This window comes from Saimiri boliviensis, chromosome 12, assembly GCF_048565385.1.
Source record: "Saimiri boliviensis isolate mSaiBol1 chromosome 12, mSaiBol1.pri, whole genome shotgun sequence".
In the NCBI taxonomy this organism is placed as follows: domain Eukaryota; kingdom Metazoa; phylum Chordata; class Mammalia; order Primates; family Cebidae; genus Saimiri; species Saimiri boliviensis.
In genome coordinates this window covers 31,570,975-31,586,830 of record NC_133460.1, presented here as the reverse complement: position 1 = coordinate 31,586,830, position 15,856 = coordinate 31,570,975, and the positions used below count along the sequence as shown (strand labels likewise).

The following is a 15,856-nucleotide window of genomic DNA, read 5'->3' as shown; positions in this document are numbered from 1 at the left end:
CCGGAGCACGAAGTCTGAGCCCTTCCCTGCATGGTCAGTGAGTGTGAAGGAAAGTGATTTTTTTCTTTTCCTTCACAATAGCAAGATTGAGGAACTCACCAGCAATAGTATGAATATCATTTCTATAGCCCATATTTGCACCATACAAATTCCGAGTCACTTTCCTTTACTGTTTCTAATCCTCACAAGAAATATTGATGGTTTCTGTACTGTGACCACCATTTCACAGTTGAAGAAACTTGATTGGAGAGCTCAGGTAACTTCTGCACGGTCAGAGCTAGTGACTTGGGGACTTAAGAGTCTAACTCCAAGACCTTCTGTGTCATATTACTTCTCAAAAACAAACAAATCTACAACCAAGATAAAAATAAGAAGAGAATGATCCTTTGTCATTTGCATATTAGTAAGGTTAGCATGTTTCTGTGGCACCGAGCTGGCTGGATCTAGATGGCATGAGATGCATGTTTGGGTTGATTTGGGGGAAAAGGGTGTTATTGAGCCATGGCAGATTTGGCCTGGCACAGCTGGGAAACAAGGCTTCACTCATTTCTTGGAATTGCTTCCATTAGAGCCTCTGAAGTCAAATATTTATAAAATATGATTGCCTAATGGGAAGGCAGATTTGTGTGCACAAAAAAAGTGTTATTTACAGGAAGCATATCTGTTGTTACCAACCCCAGACATTTTTCCAGGCTAAGAAGCTGGTTTATTTTAAATCATACACCTGGAAAGGTCTTTGGAAATTTAATTGAGGCCAGGCATGGTAGCTCACACCTGTAATCCCAGCACTTTGATAGGCCAAGGCCAGCAGATCACTTGAGGTCAGGAGTATGAGATCAGCCTGGCCAACATGGTGAAAACCCATCTCTAATAAAAATACAAAAAGCCAGGTGCAGTGGCTCATACCTGTAATCCCAACACTTTGGGAGGCTGAAGAGCGTGGATCACCTGAGGTCAGGAGTTCAAGACCAGCCTGGCCAACATGGCGAAAACCATCTCTACTAAACATATAAAAATTAGCTGGGCCCAGTGGCAGTCACCTGTAATCCCAGCTACACAGGAGGCTGAGGCAGAATTGCTTGAACCTGGGAGGTGAGGTTGATGTGAGCCAAGATCGCGCCACTGCACTCTAGCCTGGGTGACAGAGTGAGACTCCATCTCAAAAAACAAAGGGAAATTTAATTGAGAATACTGAGACCAAGGAAATTTTCTTTTCTAAGGAAATGGAGAAGGATTCAGAGTTCTCTGCCCACATCCTTTGAGTCTTGAACCTTCTACTACACGTGTCATTTTGCTTTACTGCTTTTGAAAAGTATAACAAATAGGCTAGAAATTCAGTCCTGATTATGTGCTTTATGGTATGTGGATTTTAATAAATCAAATTTGTCACGTTTTAAAATTAGAGTTTCAGCCTGGGCAATGTGGTGAAACCACATCTTTACTAAAAATAGAAAAATTTAGCCAAGTGTAGTGGTACACACCTGTAGACCCAGCTACTCAGGAGACTGAGGAGGAAGGATCATCTGAGCCTGGGGAGTCAAGGCTACAGTGAGCTGCGATTGCACCACTGGACTCCAACCTTGATGAGAATTAATGAATTAATAAAAATTAGAACTTTAGTATTACAACTCCTTCAGAATTTGTTTGGAAGGTTTTCTGGTCTCTACCAGAAAGCCTCTCATGCCCCCTCTAAAAAATTAGAGCTTTAATAGAATGACAATACTTTTATATTAACTACTCTTCAAACTATTTGCCTTATTTTTGTCACTTTTTTTTTCTAGATTAATGATGTTTTGCAGCAGTTTTCTACATCTGAAATTTTCTATGTCTGTGGATCCCAGAATTTGCTAAAAAATGGACGAACCTCAGAAATGCTATCTGAACACAGTGGACCTTGAGAAAGATGACCCTCTCAAAAGCACCGGCCCTCAGATTTCTGTTAGTGAATTTTCTTGCCACTGCTGCTACGACATCCTGGTTAACCCCACCACGTTGAACTGTGGGCACAGCTTCTGCCGTCATTGCCTTGCTTTATGGTGGACGTCTTCAAAGAAAACAGAATGTCCAGAATGCAGAGAAAAATGGGAAGGTTTCCCAAAAGTCAATATTCTCCTCAGGTAATGCTCAGCCTGTATTGTTGGCACAGACAGCCCATAAAATGTGGTTTCGCTCTTGTTTTGTTTTGAGATGGAGTCTCGCTCTATCCCTTAGGCTGGAGTGCAATGGCATGATCTCAGTGGCTCACTACAACTTTTGCCTCCCATGTTCAAGTGATTCTCCTGCTTCAGCCTCCTGAGTAGCTGGGATTATAAGAATACAGGCGCATGCAACCACACCTGGCTGATTTTTGTGTTTTTAGTAGAGATAGGGTTTCACCATGTTGGCCAGGATGGTCTTGAATGCCTGACCTCATGATCCATCACCTTGGCGTCCCAAAGTGCTGAGATTACAGGCGTGAGTCACCATTCCCTGCCTGCTTTTTCTTTTCTTTTTCTCTTCTTCTTTTTTTTTTTTAAACAGTAATGGGGTCTGACTATGTTGCCCAGGCTGGTCTCAAAGTCCTCACCTCAAGTGATCCTCCCACTTCAGCCTCCCAAAGTGCTGGGATTACTTTGGTGTGAGCCACCATGTCCGGCCAATGGGCTTTCTCTTAATGGGAGCAGCAGTGTTTGAAAGGTCACAGACTTGGAGCTCACCTCCTTGGGGTCATAGTGGATCTGCTGGAATATGAATTAGGGAGCTCAAGGAGCTGGAAATCCAGATTCCCTTCCTCATAGGTGACCATGACTTTTTAAGTTGTTTATTATGAATGAAGGAAAGAAAGTCTGGTTAGCAGACCATTGCTTATGATCTTGTCATATAAAGGCCAGACGTCTGAGTGATTGATGCCTGTAATCCCAACACTTTGGGAACCTGAGGCAGGAACATTGCTTGATACCAGGAATTTAAAAACAGCCTGGGCAACATGGTGAGTCCTCATCTCTACAGAAAGTTTTAAAAGTTAGCCAGGTGTGATGACACATGCCTGTAGCCCCAGCTATGCAGGTGGCTGAGGTGGAAGGATTGCTTCAACCTGGGAGGTAGAGGCTGCAGTGAGCCCACACCACTACACTCCAGCCTGGGCAATAGAGCAAGACCCTGCCTCAAAAAGGAAAGAAAGCAAGGAAATGGTGTAACTGTACTGTACAATTGTGAATAACTGATTTGATGCTGATATTCATAATCTTTAATCTCAGTTCCAGTTACCGCATTAATAGAATTTCTTATGTATAACATCACATTGCCAAAGCCACCTTTCAGATAGGTTGTTTTTTTCTGCTTCCTTGGCTGGTAATGTACCTGTGAAGTCTCTGAGGCTTAAATCCTCTTCCCCTCTTCTATTGTCTTAGCAATGCATGTGACCTTCTTGATTTCAGGGGAGTATTAGAAAGTTCCATGAACCCAACCTTTTCACTAAAGATGTGTTTACACTTTGCTCTTACCTGTCAGTTTTGCTTTAGCTGAAGGTTAAATTTAATCTTAAATTAGAGGAGGGTTCTTTGTATATAACTGAAAATAAAGAGCCCTACATTATAAGCTGATAGTTGGTCTTTCTCTTATTACTGAATTTTGCTTTTTTCCCTTCTTATAAATTGAATTTAACATAAGCGCTCTCTCTCTCTCTCTCCCCCTCCCTCCCTCCCCCTCCCTCCCTCCACACACACACACACACACACACACACACACTCTCACACTCACTCTCTCTCTCTCTCTCTCTCATTGTTTATATTCTTTAAGATGAAGTCTCGCTCTGTCACTCAGTCCAATGGTGCAATCTTGGCTCATTGCAACTTTCACCTCCTAGGTTCAAGTGATTCTCCTGCTTCAGCCTCCTGAGTAGCTAGGATTACAGGCGCCCACCACCACACCCAGCTAGTTTCTGGGTTTTGTTTTGTTTTGTTTTTTTGAGACTGAATTTTATTCTTTTTTTTTTTTTTTTTTTTTGAGACGGAGTTTCGCTCTTGTTACCCAGGCTGGAGTGCAATGGCGCCATCTCGGCTCACCGCAACCTCCGCCTCCTGGGTTCAGGCAATTCTCCTGCCTCAGCCTCCTGAGTAGCTGGGATTACAGGCACGTGCCACCATGCCCAGCTAATTTTTTGTATCTTTAGTAGAGACGGGGTTTCACCATGTTGACCAGGATGGTCTCGATCTCTTGACCTCGTGATCCACCCGCCTCGGCCTCCCAAAGTGCTGGGATTACAGGCTTGAGCCACCGCGCCCGGCCTATTCTTTTTTTTTTTTAAAGATGGGGTTTCACCATGATGGCCAGGCTGATCTTGAACTCCTGGCCTCAGGCAGTCTACCCACCTCACCCTCCCAAAGTGCTAGGATTACAGGTGTGAGCCACTGGGCCCGGCGAGTTTTGCTCTTGTTGCCCAGGTTGGAGTGCAATGGTGCGATCTCGGCTTACTGCAGCCTCTGCCTGCTGGGTTCAAGTGATTCTCCAGCCTCAGCCTCCCAAGTAGCTGGGATTACAGGCATGTGCCACCATGCCCAGCTATTTTTTTTTTTTTTGAAACTGAGTCTTACTTTGTTGCCAGGTGCCAGGCTGGAGTGCAGTGGCGCAGTCTCGGCTCACTGCAACCTCCACCTCCCGGGTTCAAGCAGTTCTCCTGCCTCAGCCTCCCTAGTAGTTGGGACTACAGACGCATGCCACCACACGCAGCTAATTTTTGTATTTTAGTAGAGACAGGTTTCACCATGTTGGCCAGGATGGTCTCCATCACCTGATTTTGTGATCCGCCGTCGACCTTCCAAAGTGCTGGGATTGCAGGCATGAGCCTCCCTGTCTGGCCAATTTTGTATTTTTAGTAGAGACAGGGTTTCTCCATTTTGGTCTAGCTGGTCTTGAACTCCTGACCTCAGGTGATCCATCTGCCTTGGCCCCACAAAGTGCTAGGATTACAGGCGTAAGCCTCCTTACCTGGCCTAATTTTTGGATTTTTAGTAGAGACGGGGTTTCACTATTTTGACCAGGCTGGTCTCAAACTCCTGACCTCAAGTGATCCGTCCATCTTGGCCTTCCAAAGTGCTAGGATTACAGGCATGAACCACTGTGCCTGGCCTGGGCCCTTCTTTTAAAAATAGTGGAAAATGGGCTGGGCACAGTGGCGCACGCCTGTAATCCCAGCATTTTAGGAGGCGAAAGCAGGTGGATGACGAGGTCAGGAGATCGAGACCATCTTGCCAGCATGGTGAAACCCTGTCTCTACTAAAAATACAAAAATTAGTGGGGTGTGGTGGCGCATATCTGTAATCCCAGCTACTCAGGAGGCTGATGCAGGAGAACTGCTTGAACCAGGGAGGCAAAGTTTGCAGTGAGCTGAGATCACCCCATGGCACTCCAGCCTGGCAACAGAGGGAGACTCCTTTAAAAAAAAAAAAAAAAAAAAAACTGGAAAATTACTGATAAAACTAAGGACCCCTTTGACACCTCCTTTTCCCATCTTAGAATCCTTTTCTTCATTCTTCCCCAGAGTAGTTTCAGTTATGACTTAGTTGTGCTTTTGTTCAGATTTTTAAAAATACTTAAAAAAAAAAACAAAAAACTTTTTAATAGAGATGAGGTCTCACTATGTTGCCCAGGCTGGTCTTCCTGAACTCAAATGATCCTCCTGCCTCAGCCTCTTACAGTGCTGGGATTACAGGCGTGAGTCACCACACCTGGCCTCAGATTTTCAAAAATACTCCTTTTTGAGACAGAGTCTCATTCTATTGCCCAGGCCAGAGTGCAGTGGTGCAATCCCAGTTCATTACAGCCTCCTTCTCCCAGGTTCAAGCAATTCTCCTGCCTCAGCCTCCCAAGTAGCTGGGATTACAGGTGCCCACCACCACACCCAGTTGATTTTTATATTTTTAGTAGAAACATGATCTCAGCTTACTGCAACCTCCACCTCCTTCAAGTGATTCTCATGTGTCAGCCTCCTCAGTAGCTGGGATTACAGGCGTGCGCCATTACGCCAGGCTAATTTTTGTATTTTCTGGTAGAGACAGGGTTTTGTCATGTTGGCCCGGCTGGTCCTGAACTGGCCTCAAGTGATCCACCTGCCTTGGCCTCCCAAGGTACTGGGATTATAGGTGTTGGCCACCACACCCAACCTGGCACATGTATGTTTAAAAGTATTTTTAAACCAGGCACAGTGGCTCATGCCTGAAATCCCAGCACTTTAGGAGGCTGAGGTGAGCAGACTGCCTGAGCTCAGGGGTTTGATACCAGCCTGGGCACCACAGCAAAACCTTGTCTCTACTAAAAATACAAAAAAAAAAAAAAAAAAAATAGCTGGGTGTGGTGGTGTGTGCCAATAAGCCAAGATCAGGCCATTGCACTCCAGCCTGGGCGACAGAATAAGACTCTGTCTTAAAAAAACAAAAAACAAAAAACTGGCCGGTGCATTGGTGCATGCCTGTAATCCCAGTGCTTTGAGAGGCCGAGGCAGGCAGATCATGAAGTCAGGAGTTCGAGACTATCCTGGCCAACATGATGAAACCCCATCTTTACGAAAAATACAAAAGATTAGCCAGGTGTGGTGTCAGCTGCCTGTAATCCCAGCTACTCAGGAGGCTGAGGTAGGAGAATGGCTTGAACCCAGGAAGCAGAGGTTGCAGTGAGCCAAGACTGTGCCACTGCACTGCAGCCTGGGCAACAGAACAAGACTCTGTTAAAAAAAAAAAAAAAAAAGAGAGAGAGAAAGTAATAGTAAACAACCCAATAGATTGTTTCTAATTTTTTGCTTTTACCAAGAGGACTATAATACATTTCTTGTCAGTTCTCCTAGGGTAACTATATGTTATTAGATGTTGACTACCAGTTTTACAAACAACTGTCTTACTTTGTTTTTTCTATTCTCCATAGGGATGCTATTGAAAAGTTATTTCCTGATGCCATTAGGATGAGATTTGAAGACATTCAGCAGAATAAAGACATAGTCCAAAGTCTTGCAGCCTTTCAGAAATATGGAAACGATCAGATTCCTTTAGCTCCCAACACAGGCCGAGTGAATCAGCAGAGGGGAGGGGGATTTTTTTCTGGTGTGCTCACAGCTTTAACTGGAGTGGCAGTAAGTCGATCACTGTGTTCCTCTGTGTCCCCCACACCTCATCTCCCAACCCCTGATTTCCAATGAAGTCCGTTCTGTTGAAATCACTTAAACAATTGATGTGACTGCATGTAATTCACTGCATACATTGAAATCTGCTGGATTCTGTGATTTCTTCAGGTATGTTGCTTACTCAGGTAGATCATTTAATAGTACCTAGTAAATGGAGAAAGGTGGTGGAACTGGAATTCAAGACCAAGTCTGGCTTGGTAATAAAATCTTTTTTTTTTCTTTTTGAGACAGAGTCTTGCTCTGTCACCCAAGCTGGAGTGCAATGGTGCAATCTAGGTAAAAGCGTTCTTTTAGGGTGATGAAAATGTTCTAAAACCAGCTGTGGTGATGATTATGCATTTTTGTGAACACGTTAAAAACCATGGATTCTTCCGGGTGCGGTAGCTCAAGCCTGTAATCCCAGCACTTTGGGAGGCCGAGGCAGGTGGATCATGAGGTCAAGAGATCGAGACCATCCTGGTCAACATGGTGAAACCCCGTCTCTACTAAAAATGCAAAACATTAGCTGGGCATGGTGGCACGTGCCTGTAATCCCAACTACTCAGGAGGCTGAGGCAGGAGAATTGCCTGAACCCAGGAGGCGGAGGTTGCCGTGAGCCAAGATCGCGCCATTGCACTCCAGCCTGGGTAACAAGAGTGAAACTCCATCTCAGAAAAAAAAAAACAAAAAAACAAAAAACCATGGATTCTGTACTTCAAATGTGTGAATTTTATGTGAATTACATCTCTCTCTCTCTTTTTCTTTTTTTTCTTTTTCTTTTTATTAAAATAAAGACGAGTTTTTGCCATGTTGGCCAGAATGGTCTCCATCTCCTCACGTCGTGATCCGCCCGCCTCGGCCTCCCAAAGTGCTGGGATTACAGGCGTGAGCCACCATTTTTTGTTTTTTTGTTTTTTTTGTTATATGAATTCTTGTCCTGTTGCCTAGACTGGAGTTCAGTGGCATCATTTGGCTCACTGCAGCCTCTACCTCCTGGGTTCAAGCATTTCTCCTGCCTCAGCTTCCCGAGTAGCTGGGATTACAGGCATGTGTCACCACACCCAGCTAATTTTTGTATTTTTAGTAGAGATGGGATTTCACCATGTTGGTCAGGCTGGTCTGGAACTGCTGACCTCGAGTGATCCACCTGCCTTGGAGTCCCAAAGTGCCGGGATTATAGGGATGAACCATTGTGCCCTGCCTTCCTTGGTAATACAATCTTAAGAACACACCAGTTAACTAAATTCCATTGTGAACACTTTTTTCTTTCAAAGTTCTATGCATAAAAAATCTAAATATTTTTCCAGTAGAAAAGACATGAGTCAGTTATGTTGAGCAAGTTGATGGAGTCAAGGCTCCAGCTGCTCCCAGGCGCCTGAGATGAGTCCTGTTCTTACCTCTGTACCCTCACTGCCGAGCAATCAGCAGAGAGAGGTACCCGAGGAGAGCTGTGCTCCCCAGTTCTCTGTGGCAGTGGTGTTGCCCTGCTTCTGTGTGCAGACTCCGTGTCACTCCCTATGAACTCAGACTCTTCCTTTCCCTGCCTCCCAGCCACATATTTAGAAACTGGCATCTCTGCCTCTTCATAGTTTAAAGTCCCTGTCACTTTTTCCCAGGTGGTCCTGCTCGTCTATCACTGGAGCAGCAAGGAATCTGAACATGATCTCCTGGTGCACAAGGCTGTGTCAAAATGGACAGCAGAAGAAGTTGTCCTCTGGCTGGAGCAGCTGGGCCCTTGGACCTCTCTTTACAGGGAAAGGTTTTTATCTGAACGAGTAAACGGAAGGTGAGGAGCAGTCTTCTGACACACCATGGACATTTTAGAAAACAGCTTTATTCATATATAATCCACGTTGGGCATGGTGGCTCACACTTGTATTCCCAGCACTTTGGGAGTCGGATGGGTCATTGAGGTCAGGAGTTTGAGACCAGCCTGACAAATACAGTGAAACCTCATCACTACTAAAAATACAAAAAAAAAATAGCTGAGCATGGTGGTACATGCCTGAAATGCCAGCTATTTGGGAGGCTGAGGCAGGAGAGTCTCTTGAACACAAGAGGTGGAAGTTGCAGTGAGCCGAGATCATGGCACTACACTCCAGCCTAGGCAACTGGGCAAGACTTCATCTCAAAAGAGAGAGATGTAATCCACATAAAATTCTCATGTTTGAAGTACGCAATCTGTGGTTTTTAATGTGTTCACAAATATGTGTAATCATGACTACAGCTGGTTTTAGAACATTTTTAGCACCCTAAGAGAAAGCTTTTACCCTTTAGTTAATCCACATTTCTCCCCAACCCCCTGCCCTGGCAAACACCGTCCTACTCTCTGTCTCTACGGATTTGCCTACTCTGGACATTTCGTGTAAATGGATTCATACAATATGTGGTATTTTATGTTTGACTTTTTCACTTAGCATAATTTTTTTCAAAGTTTGCCCATGACATAGCATGTATCAGTACTTCGTTTCTGTTTTTTTGAGATGGAGTCTAGCTCTGTTGCCCAGACTGGAGAGTTCAGTGGCCTAATCTCAGCTCACCACAACCTCCGCCTCATAGGTTCAAGCAGTTCTCCTGCCTCAGCCTCCTGAGTAGCTGGGATGCACCTGCCACCACGCCCAGCTAATTTTTGTATTTTTAGTAGAGACGAGGTTTCACTGTGTTGGCCAGGCTGGTCTTGAACTCCTGACCTTGTGATCCACCCTCCTCAGCCTCCCAAAGTGCTGGGATTACAGGTATGAGCCACCATGCCCAACCACTTTGTTCCTTTTTTTTTTTTTTAATTGTGTTTTATTGCACTGTTCGGATACTTTGTTCCTTTTTATAGCTGAATAATATTCTACTGTAAGAGTATACTGTATTTTATTTATCCATTCATTGGTTGATGGACATTTGGGATAATTCCCTTTTTTGGCTATTATGAATAATGATGCTGTGATTGTTCATATACAGATTCTTTTTCCTCTCTTCTTTTTTTTTTGAGATGGAGTCTTGCTCTGTCACCCAGGCTGGGGTGTAGTGGTGTGATCTTCGCTCATTGCAACCTCTGCCTTCCGGTTTCAAGCGATTCTCCTGTCTCAGCCTCCTAAGTAGCTGGAATTACAGGTGGGCGCTACCACGCCCAGCTAATATTTGTATTTTCAGTAGAGATGGGGTTTCACCATGTTGGTCAGGCTGGTCTCGAACTCTTGACCTCGTGATCCACCTGCCTCAGCCTCCCAAAGTGCTGGGATTACAGGCATGAGCCACCGTGCCTGGCCCATGTGCAGATTCTTGCATGAACATGTATTTTCTTTCTTTTTTTTTTTTCTTATCAGTGGTTTGGCGAGCCAGTGCACTCCCTCTGTGACTCTTGACAAAGAGAATATGTATTTTCAATACTGTCTTGAAGTGGAATGACTGATACATATGGCAACTTTATTCTGACTTTATGTACTGTCAAACTATTTTCCACAGCAGCTATACTGTTATATGTTCATGACATTGAAATTTTTTTTGTTGCTTTCAGATTATAAAATTTTGTAAGGAAGCCGGGCGCGGTGGCTCAAGCCTGTAATCCCAGCAGTTTGGGAGGCTGAGGCGGATGGATCACAAGGTTGAGAGATTGAGACCAACCTGGTCAACATGGTGAAACCCCATCTCTACTAAAAAAAAATACAAAAAATTAGCTGGGCATGGTGGTGCGTGCCTGTAATCCCAGCTACTCAGGAGGCTGAGGCAGGAGAATTGCCTGAACCCAGGAAGCGGAGGTTGCGGTGAGCCAAGATCGCGCCATTGCACTCCAGCCTGGGTAACAAGAGCAAAACTCCGTCTCAAAAAAAAAAAAAAAAAATTTGTAAGGAAAAATTCTCTCTAATCACCAGAATCAACACAGAAGACTTCTGTGACCAAACGTGTGGGGTTCTTATACACACACCCAGCAGCAGACACCAGCTGGGTGTCCTCTAATTCATTTCTGACACTGTCTACCCAGAGATAGTGTCAGATTCCACAGGGTGAAGGCTCTGTCCCCGAGACTGCCCCTGACTAATACTAGTCACATATCCAGCCTTCCAGAATTTCTGACCTATCAATTTCAAGTTGGAGTTCCCATGACTTCCTCTTTGGGTTCGATTAATTTGCTGGAGCAGCTCACAGAACTCAGGGAAACACACACTTACATTCACTGGTTTATTATAAAGGATACTGCAAAGGATAAAGATAAAGAGACCCTTGGGGCAAGGTGTGGGGGAAGGGGCACAGAGCTTCCATGCTCTCCATGGGTGCGCTCCCCTCTAGGAACCTCACTTGCTTAACTATCCAGAAGCTTGCTGAATACTGTCCTCTTGAGTTTTTTTGTTTCTGTTTTTGTTTTTTTCAGACAGGGTCTTACTCTGTAGCCCAGGCTGGAGTGCAGTGGCACGACCTTGACTCACTGCAACCTCTGCCTCTCAGGCTCAAGGAATTCTTCTACCTCAGCCTCCCAAGTAACTGGAACTACAGGCATGTGCCATCACGCCCAGCTAATTTTTGTATTTTTAATAGAGATGGGGTTTTGCCATGTCGTCCAGGCTGGTCTTGAACTCCTGGACTCAAATGATCTGCCTACCTGAGCCTCCCAAAGATTTGTGATTACAGGCATGAGCCCTACACCCTCCTTATGAGAAATTCTTTTTTTTTTTTTTTTTTTTTTTTTTGAGACAGGGTTTCGCTCTTGTTACCCAGGCTGGAGTGCAATGGCGCGATCTCGGCTCACCGCAACCTCCGCCTCCTGGGTTCAGGCAATTCTCCTGCCTCAGCCTCCGGAGTAGCTGGGATTACAGGCACGCGCCACCATGCCCAGCTAATTTTTTGCACCTTTAGTAGAGATGGAGTTTCACCATGTTGACCAGGATGGTCTCGATCTCTTGACCTCGTGATCCACCCGCCTCGGCCTCCCAAAGTGCTGGGATTACAGGCTTGAGCCACCGAGCCCGGCTGAGAAATTCTTAAGACCCACAATCAGAAAGAGGGAAAGATAAAAGTGAAAGAGAGCTGGAGGTCAGATGCTTGCCCTGAGGCCCCACATACCTGACTTTTTTGTTGTTGTTGTTGAGATGGAGTCTTGCTCTGTCTGGTGTGGCTGGAGTGTAGTGGCGTGATCTTGGCTCACTGCAACCTCCACCTCCGAGGTACAAGTGATTCTCCTGCCTCAGTCTCCAGGATTAAACTCGTGTACCACCAAGCCCAGCTAATTTTTGTATTTTTAGCAGAGACGAGGTTTCACCATGTTGACCAGGCTGGTGTTGAATTCCTGACCTCAGGTGATCTGCCTGCTTTGACCTCCCAGAGTGCTGGGATTACAGGCGTGAGCCACCGTGCCTGGCCTCCACCATTTTAACACAGATTGGAATAAGGGATGTAGCAGCTATGAGCTGGGAACTATGGACAAAAGCCTACATATAACACCACATTAATATATATTTATTTTTATTTTATTTTTTTTTTCTACTTCAAAACATAAAAACATGTATTATATTTTATTTTTTTGAGATGGAGTCTCACTCTGTCTCCCAGGCTGGAGTGTAGTGGCAGCGATCTCGGCTCACTGCAACCTTCGCCTCCTGGGTTCAAGTGAATCCCCTGCCTCAGTCTCCCAAGTAGCTGGGGTTACAGGTACCCACCATCATACCCGGCTAATTTTTATATTTTTAGTAGAGATGCGGTTCCGTCATGTTGGTCAGGCTGATCTCAAACACCCGACCTCTGGTGATCTGCCCACCTCAGCCTCCCAAAGTGCTGGGATTACAGGCATGAGCCACCATGCCTGGCAAATGTATTATTTATTTTTAAAAAAAATAATATCAAACTGGGTGGGCACGGTGCCTCATGCCTGTAATCCCAGAACTTTGGGAGGCCAAGGTGGGTGGATCACCTGAGGTCGGGAGTTCAAGACCTGCCTGACCAACATGAAGAAACCCCATCTGTACTAAAAATACAAAATTAGCCGGGAGTGGGGGCCCATTCCTATAATCCCAGCTACTCGGGAGGCTGAGGCAGGGAAATCGCTTGAAGCCAGGAGGCGGAGATTGCAGTGAGCCGAGATCTCACCATTGCACTCCAGCCTGGGTGACAGAGTGAGTCTCTGTCTCAAAATAACAATAATAGTAATAATAATAATAATAATAATATAGACCTATGTGATATTGAAAGTGACATACCTTGGTAATCCTGATCTTCAGAAAAACAGTTACTTTGCTAGACATCTTTCCAGATGTTTCAGTACTTACAGAGATAAATATGTAAATGTGTATTTTTAAATTTTAAACTGAAAATATGATTGTACTAAACAGATGTGTTTTTATATATACATGTACATATATATTTACATCTGCATCCACCCCCTGAATAAGGGTATTACATATAGTATGATATAGTGATAAGAGCAGCCACTCTCCAAAATTCATTTGTTTCACACACCCGCTTCACTCACTGCCTGGCTGCCTGACTGCCACCTCTCCCACTCCAGTGACTTTTCCTCTCCTCTCCGCTGAGCTTTCAGTACTTAACTCTTTTTTGAGGAAATGACATGCTCCTATTTTAATTTGCTTTACATAGAAATTCACCTCCCCCAAAATTATGTTATAAAATTTCTCTACAGTCTATTTCTGCATAGTTTTCTAGAGGACAAATAGAACTGGAATTGCTGGGGCAAAGGGAGTAAATCTGTAGAAATTTAATAAGCATCACCAAATTACCCACAAAAGGACCATCAATTTACACTACTCAACCAGTAGTTGTGTATGCCTGTTAATAGCTCTTTGGCCAGCTTACAGTGATGTTTTTAATGATGAATCACTGTGGAGGGGAATTCATGTGTTTTCTTTTTCTTGTGTGTGTTTTTTTTTTTTTACATTGAGACGGAGTCTTGCTCTGTCACCCAGGCTGAAGTGTAATGCCATGGTATCAGTGCACTGTAACCTCTACCTCCTGAGTTCAAGCAATTCTCTTGCCTCAGCCTCCTAAGTAACTGGGATTACAGGTGCACACCATCACACCTTGCTAATTTTTTTCTTTTTAGTAGAGACAGAGTCTTACCACATTGGCCACGCTGGTCTTGAACTTCTGACCTCAGGTGATCTTCCCTGTTTGGACTCCCAAAGCTTGAGATTATAGGCGGGAGCCACCACTCCTATCCTTTTTTTGCGGGGATTGTTTTGAGACGAAGTCTTGCTGTCTAACCCAGGTTGGAGTGCAGTGGCATAATCTCACCTCACTGCAGCCTCTGCCTCTCGGGTTCGAACAATTCTCTTACCTCAGCTTCCTGAGTAGCTACGACTAGAGGTGTGAGCTACCACACCTAGCTAATTTGTATTTTTAGTAGAGACAGGGTTTTGCCATGTTGGCCAGGCTGGTCTCAAACTCCTGATCTCAGATGATTTACCTGCCTCAGCCTCCCAAAGCGCTGAGATTACAGGCGTGAGCCACTGTCCCCAGCCAGAGTTCGTGTTTTCTGATGAGGAAACCAGATACAGTATTTCCAATAGTTTTTAATAAAGTAAATCCCTATTGTAAAACAACTACCTTTTTTTTTTTTTTTTTTTCAAGAGAGTCTCTCTCTGTCATCCAGGCTAGAGTGCAGTAGCACTATCATAACTCACTACAGTCTCAAAGTCCTGTGTTCAAGCAATCCTTCTGCTTCAGCAGCCCAAGTAATTAAAATGACAGGTGCATGCCACCATGCCTGGCTAATTTTTTGTTTTTTTGGAGAGACAGGGTCTCATTGTGTTGCCCAGGCTTGTCTCACCTGGGCTCAAGTAATACTTCTGCCTTAGCCTACCAAAGCAGAGTAATATGTGAGAGGTCAGAGCATATAACTGAAAGTTCAAAGGTATAGGAACAAAACAGACCTAGGAATGCCTTGGGAAAGTGACCTTATTTTTCTAAGCGAGTTTTTTTTCTTTTTTTTTTTGAGACAGAGTTTCACTCTTGTTACCCAGGCTGGAGTGCAATGGCGCGATCTCGGCTCACCGCAACCTCCGCCTCCCTAGTTCAGGCAATTCTCCTGCCTCAGCCTCCTGAGTAGCTGGGATTACAGGCACGCGCCACCCTGCCCAGCTAATTTTTTGTATTTTTAGTAGAGACGGGGTTTCACCATGTTGACCAGGATGGTCTCGATCTCTTGACCTCGTGATCCACCCACCTTGGCCTCCCAAAGTGCTGGGATTACAGGCTTGAGCCACCGCGCCCAGCCTGTGACCTTATTTTTCTAATCGAGTTTTCTTTTTTTTTTTTTTTTGAGATGGAGTCTCACTCTGTCACTGTCACCCGGGCTGGAGGCTGGAGTGCAGGGCGAGATTTTAGCTCACTACAACCTCCACCTCCTGGGTTCAAACAATTCTCCTGCCTCAGCCATCCAAGTAGCTGGGATTACAGGCATGTGCCACCAAGCCTGGCTAAGTTTTGTACTTTTAGTAGAGATGGGGTTTCACCATCTCTACTAGTTGGCTGGGCTGGTGTTAAACTCCTGACTTCAAGTGATCCACCCACCTCAGCCTCCCAAAGTGTTGGAATTAGGCATGGGCCACTGCACCCGGCCAAAGCGAGTTTTCTGACCTACAAAAGCAGCGTCATGCTACCTACCCTGAAGAACTGTTTTACGAATCAGTGATAACTTATGAAAATATTTACAGATAGTCACTGGTAAATAGTAAGCATCCAATTATTTGTTGCTATTAATGCTGCTGAATGTGAACTGTCTCACCATA

The 15,856-nt window shown here is 44.8% G+C and overlaps 1 protein-coding gene and 1 non-coding gene across 3 annotated transcripts in view; both read left to right on the top strand.

Annotated features, from left to right (window-relative positions):
- Positions 1-15,856, top strand: part of BFAR (bifunctional apoptosis regulator) — a 44,738-nt gene that overhangs the window by 10,068 nt on the left and 18,814 nt on the right. Inside the window, exons 2-4 of one of the 2 annotated variants that reach the window (XM_003928754.4) lie at positions 1,782-2,117; positions 6,895-7,099; positions 8,747-8,916. In XM_003928754.4, the coding sequence (XP_003928803.1) occupies positions 1,855-2,117; positions 6,895-7,099; positions 8,747-8,916 (638 nt within the window). In that variant the 5' untranslated portion in view covers positions 1,782-1,854. Of the gene's footprint in view, positions 1-1,781; positions 2,118-6,894; positions 7,100-8,746; positions 8,917-15,856 lie in introns of those variants that run through there. The other variant, XM_074382204.1, reaches the window with a different exon arrangement.
- LOC120367457 (U7 small nuclear RNA) lies at positions 1,618-1,679 on the top strand. Its single transcript, XR_005581841.1, has one exon. It is a non-coding gene; the product is annotated as a U7 small nuclear RNA (small nuclear RNA).